Below are 2898 nucleotides of genomic sequence, written 5' to 3'. Positions count from 1 at the left end.
TTAAAGAAAACAACACACACACACGCACACTTTTTTTTTCCTTTCTGGTCCTAGGGCTTAAACTTGGGGCTTGGGCACTGTCCTTGAGCTTTTTAGCTCAAGGCTAGCATGCTACCACTTGAGCCACAGCTCCAGTTGTGACTTTTGGGATTAATTGGAGATAAGAGTCTCATGGACTTTCCTGCCTGAGCTGGCTTCAAACCATGATCCTCTGATCTTGGCCTCTTGAGTAACTAGGATTATAGGTGTGAGCCAATAGCGCCTGGTAAACCTATATTTTAAAGCAGTTTTTGCTTAGCAAATTGGAGCAAAGGGTACAGTGATTTCCCAAACCAAAATTTGTTCTTCTCCTACAGGTTGATAGCTTTTCTGGCAACACATTCTACTGGAGTGGTCCATTTGCTCAGCTGGTAAAATACCCAAACACGTATTCACTCAGTTTCTAATGTATGTTAGGGTTCACTCTGAGTGGTGTACCAACTATGGATGTGGATAGATTTATAATGATGATTATGTCTAGAGTAAATTCAATTAAGCTGAACTCTGAACCTTCATCCTTTCTCCCCCACCCCAATTCCATGCTCCCCAGTTTTACCTTTCTCAGAAGATCATAGAGGTAGAATCATACAGTGCGTAGCCTTTTCCAGATTGACTTCTTTCACATAAAAATATGCATTTAAGTTTCCTCCACCTCTTTCAACGGTTTGATAGTTCATTTTTTAAATTTCTGAATAACATCCTATTGTTTTGATATACCACTGTCACCTACTTTAAATCTGACCATGTCGTGTTTTTTTTTAACCTCTCCTCAATTCTTTTCACTGCTGAAACACAAAGACAAATTCCAGAGAGAAGTCAGGTGATGAAGAAAAAAGAAAGCCCTGATATTATTATTTAAATTAAGGCTTTCAGACTTTCTGTGGATAATTACCCTTGTCTCATTTTACAAGGAGGGGGGGGTGAGTTTCAATTAGAATATAAAGTAGTCCTTCTAATGTGGGACTGAAGAGACTAGTCCTAGGTATTTGGGTTGTATTTATCTCTGAGAAAAGTCTAGCCTCCAGCATGCATCAGACTGAGATGAGAGAATCTGGGGAAGTGTAATAAGATTTCCTTCTAATGTGGAAGGGAAGGAAGGACAGGGAGGGAAGAAAAATGAGGCAGAGTAGAAAATAAGTTGGCTGAGAGGATGAGAGAAAAGAGAGGGAGAAACTTGCTAAGAACAGGACTCTCCGAGCAAGGTATTTTTCTTCCCTTTGCAAGTTGGGAGCTGTTGAATAATTCATGCCGAGCGTGGCAAGGCTGTCTCTTCCCTGCGTGATGTATAACGGAGCAGGAGAGAGTTCTGAGTGGGTTCGTCACATCAGCCACCACCCTTGGTGCTCTCCCCTGGAGCTCAGCCTCTGCAGCCTGGCATCTTTGCTGCCTGCCTGCCTGCCTGTCTGCCTGCCTGCGTGCCCACCTGCCCGGGGCTTGCAGCCTGCTGGCACCTTACTTTCTCCAGTTCTGCTGCCAACTGAGAAGACTTCCCACAAGCGGCCGCTTCCTGCCTGGGACAGGTGTTTGGATGCTGTTTGGTAGAAGCTGGGCCTTTGCCCCTGGCACGGATCCCAAGCTGAGCGCGGAGTTTCTCCTGTTGATTTCTGGACCACAGATACTGCTGCCCGAGAAGGTATTTCCCCCTCTGCTACTGTCACCAGCTCGGGACGAGCCCCAAAGCCAGCTCCCCTCCATTCTGTCCCCCTTCGCATTCTTCTTTATTTTTTCTTCTTCTCCCGGCTGGTCTCTTTGAAATTAACAACTCCAGCTGATAATATACTCTACTGTACTGTGTGTGTGTGTGTGTGTGTGTGTGTGTGTGTGTGAGTGTGTGTATGGGGGATGGGAAGAGGGGACTGCTCTTGATTTGGCCTTTGGTCCAGGGACTTACCTGGAGCTGCTGTGTGTGCAAGGCAGCTTCACGGCCCCCCCGCCTCCCTCCACCCTGGCACGGGAGACATTTCCCAGGCAGGCATCTTGTCATCTGCCACCCCCATTCTCCTCGATCTCCCCCCTCCCCTCCACTCCCTGAGCCCATTATTCTGCCACAGCCTCCGGTGGGTGGCAGAGGGCCTCCAAGGATGTCTCTGCCCTTCTCTCGGCAGGCAACCAAGTGTCACGATGGGCCGACGCTAGGGCTGGAGGGGTGAAGAGTTGGCCAGAATGACCAACTCCTCGTCCCCATCCTCCTCCACCACCGGGGGATCGCTGCTGCTGCTGTGCGAGGAAGAGGAGCCGTGGGCGGGCCGGCGCATCCCGGTGTCGCTCCTGTACTCGGGTCTGGCCATCGGGGGCACGCTGGCCAACGGCATGGTCATCTATCTCGTGTCGTCCTTCCGAAAGCTGCAGACCACCAGCAACGCTTTCATCGTGAACGGCTGCGCGGCCGATCTCAGCGTGTGCGCCCTGTGGATGCCCCAGGAGGCCGTCCTGGGGCTCCTGCCCGCGGGCTCCGTGGAGCCCCCCGCGGACTGGGACGGCGCCGGGGGCAGCTATCGGCTGCTCCGGGGTGGGTTGCTGGGCCTGGGGCTCACGGTGTCCCTCCTGTCCCACTGCCTGGTGGCTCTGAACCGCTACCTCCTCATCACCAGGGCGCCGGCCACCTACCAGGTGCTGTACCAGCGGCGCCACACGGCGGGCATGCTGGCGATGTCCTGGGCGCTCGCCCTGGGTCTGGTGCTGTTGCTGCCGCCTTGGGCCCCGCGGCCGGGGGCCTCGCCGCCGCAGATCCACTACCCGGCGCTGCTGGCGGCGGGCGCGCTGCTGGCGCAGACGGCGCTGCTGCTCCACTGCTACCTGGGCATCGTGCGCCGCGTGCGTGTCAGCGTCAAGCGGGTCAGCGTGCTCAACTTCCACCTG

At 53.2% G+C, this 2898-nt stretch overlaps 1 protein-coding gene across 1 annotated transcript in view; it reads left to right on the top strand.

Annotated features, from left to right (window-relative positions):
• Positions 1-225: 225 nt before the first annotated feature.
• Positions 226-2898, top strand: part of Gpr88 (G protein-coupled receptor 88) — a 3137-nt gene continuing 464 nt past the window's right edge. Inside the window, exons 1-2 of the mRNA XM_013031395.1 lie at positions 226-1672; positions 2145-2898. Coding sequence (XP_012886849.1) covers positions 2203-2898 — 696 coding nt within the window. The 5' untranslated portion in view covers positions 226-1672; positions 2145-2202. The remainder of the gene's footprint in view (positions 1673-2144) is intronic.

This window comes from Dipodomys ordii, unplaced genomic scaffold, assembly GCF_000151885.1.
Source record: "Dipodomys ordii isolate 6190 unplaced genomic scaffold, Dord_2.0 Scaffold139, whole genome shotgun sequence".
Classification (NCBI taxonomy): Eukaryota; Metazoa; Chordata; class Mammalia; order Rodentia; family Heteromyidae; genus Dipodomys; species Dipodomys ordii.
This window is presented reverse-complemented; position numbering and strand designations above follow the sequence as displayed.